This window comes from Emiliania huxleyi (genome assembly GCF_000372725.1).
Source record: "Emiliania huxleyi CCMP1516 chromosome Unknown EMIHUscaffold_1184, whole genome shotgun sequence".
NCBI classification, from domain to species: Eukaryota; Haptophyta; order Isochrysidales; family Noelaerhabdaceae; genus Emiliania; species Emiliania huxleyi.
In genome coordinates this window covers 5175-7362 of record NW_005201408.1, presented here as the reverse complement: position 1 = coordinate 7362, position 2188 = coordinate 5175, and the positions used below count along the sequence as shown (strand labels likewise).

The 2188-nt window shown below is 66.4% G+C and overlaps 1 protein-coding gene across 1 annotated transcript; it reads left to right on the top strand.

Moving 5' to 3' along the window:
- Positions 1-1874: 1874 nt before the first annotated feature.
- On the top strand, positions 1875-2186 carry EMIHUDRAFT_54629 (putative S-malonyltransferase; the record flags this gene model as incomplete). Its single annotated transcript, XM_005790777.1, has 1 exon — positions 1875-2186. A coding segment is annotated over one exon (312 nt), but the record flags the coding sequence as incomplete, so codon positions are not given.
- Between the last annotated feature and the right edge of the window lie 2 nt (positions 2187-2188).

Genomic DNA, 2188 nt, shown 5'->3' with positions numbered 1-2188 from the left:
CGCCAGGGAGCTCGTCGCGCCCCCAGCCCCGCAGCGCTCGGGCCAAGTCGCTACGTCACCGCAATCTGCCAGCGACCCTTCCTCCTCCGCCGGCTGAACGTGTTGCGCCCCGCTCGGGTGCTCATCCCACTGTGGCGGGCGGGGCGGGAAAAGGGGGTGCGTCAAAACCCATCGGGGAATCCGGGGCGCGCTCCCACCCTGGGCTGGCGGCGGCAGCGGCAGCATATACACATGTGTGGCGGCAGCAGTTGCGCCCAGCATGGGGCGCGTGCGCGCGGCGCACTGTAGGAAGCCGTGCGTCCGCTTGCGCTTGAGCACGTTCGGCTGGTACGTCCGCCATCCCTTTTTCCCCTTGGCGGCGAGCGGCTCGAGCGAAGACAGTGGGGGCAGCTCCAGGTAGGGCATCTCGCAGGGCGCAGGAGCGTCCACGCCTGCAGCGTGGGCCGCGGTCAGGGCTGCGGGCTTCGTGCATTGGCCGGCTGAGTGCATCGGCCGAGGCGCCACCGAGGCTGATGCTTCCAAAGCACAGGAGCGGCGTGAGCGGCTCTGCGGCCTCCGGCGTCGCGGCGCACCGGAGCGGCGGCGGCGGGGCCAATGGGCGAGCGTCGCCAGCGCCGGGAGTGCGGCAAAAATCGAGCTCGGCGCACAGGGGAGCCAGCCGCGCCGGCTCTGCGCGGAAGAGGGAAACTGTGCGCACGGCCGCGCCGAGCGCTCGCCGCGATCGGAGCAAGCTGCGGCCAAGCATGACTCCACGTTTTCTTCTTTACCGGATTCTTTACCACGGAGTCCGCGCCCTTTTGTCGTGCTTTCTTAGGTATATTGTTGGCAAATCAAGACACAGATTGTATTTTAAGAGAGAATTCTTGTGTAGAAAGTTTCTTTCTTTATTTACATGTATTACGGAGGCGAGGCACCGCGCGCACCTGCCGGCGTAGCTCCGTGGGTGGGACTCCGCCTAACATACTCGGGCTGTCGCCGTCCCAAACTGTCACTCCCCTCTCTCCCGGCCGGGGTGGGGCGCGCGCGGGGGCGGCGGGTGTGCGGCGGGTGTGCGGGATGTCTGTGGGCCCGAGAGCGATATGCCATGTCCGCCTTGCGTTGTTTCATAACATCGAAGGCTAAGCTCAAAAGAAACTCTCTCGCGACCTGCACAGCTGCCTGTGGTCCCAAAAGGCCAGATATCGCATCGGTGTTCCTCACCGACACGCGCCTCTCGCCGCGCATTGCCCTGCACCCGAGCCCCCTCCCCACGACTCCCCTCCCCACAACTCCCTCCACGCGGCGCGCGCCCCACGGTGCACCCCTCGCCCCGCTCTGACGGGCTCCGCGCGCTGACGCGCCTAGCGCTGCGCGCAGAACACAAAGAGACGTAAGCCATGCCCAACCTCCGCTGCGAGCGCTTCGGCCCCTTCGACGTTGAGGAGCTCAAGGAGGAGCTCGAGAACCTCGAGTTCGAGTACATGATGGACCTGGCGCCGTCGCGGCCGCCGACTGTCGTTCGGCTGTGCGAGTGCAAGGACGAGGACTATGAGGGCTACCACGTGCGCGTGTTCGTGGGCGACTACGAGTACTGCGTGGAGGAGGGCAACGAGGCCGAGGAGGTCAAGGCGATGCTCGAGACCATGTCGTACGAGACGTACGCCGAGCAGGACCTGGACGGCGTGCCGCGCTTCCACAACTGGTACATGGCGCTGCCGGGCAAGTCCCCGTACGACAAGACGTACATCGAGGAGTGCAAGAAGCGCGCCGACGCCTTCTTCAAGGAGAAGGAGGAGCGCAAGAAGAAGGAGGACGAGGAGGCCGCCGCGCGCGCGGCCGAGGCGGCGTCGGCCGCAAAGCCATGGACCGACACGCCTGAGGCGGAGCGCAACGTCGCCATCCTCTTCCCGGGCCAGGGCACGCAGAAGGTGGGCATGGCGGCGAAGCTGCTGGAGAACAAGACCGCGGCCGCCATGTTCGAGATGGCCTCAAAGGTTCTCGGCTACGACCTGGTCGGGCTCTGCGCGCAGGGGCCGCAGGAGAAGCTCGACAGCACGCTCTACTCGCAGCCCGCCATCTTTGTCTGCTCGCTGGCGGCGATGGAGAAGGCGAAGAAGGAGGCGCCAGAGATGCTCAAGAAGGTCAAGGTGGCCGCGGGCTTCTCGCTCGGCGAGTACTCCGCCCTCGTCTTCGCCGGCGCGCTCACCTT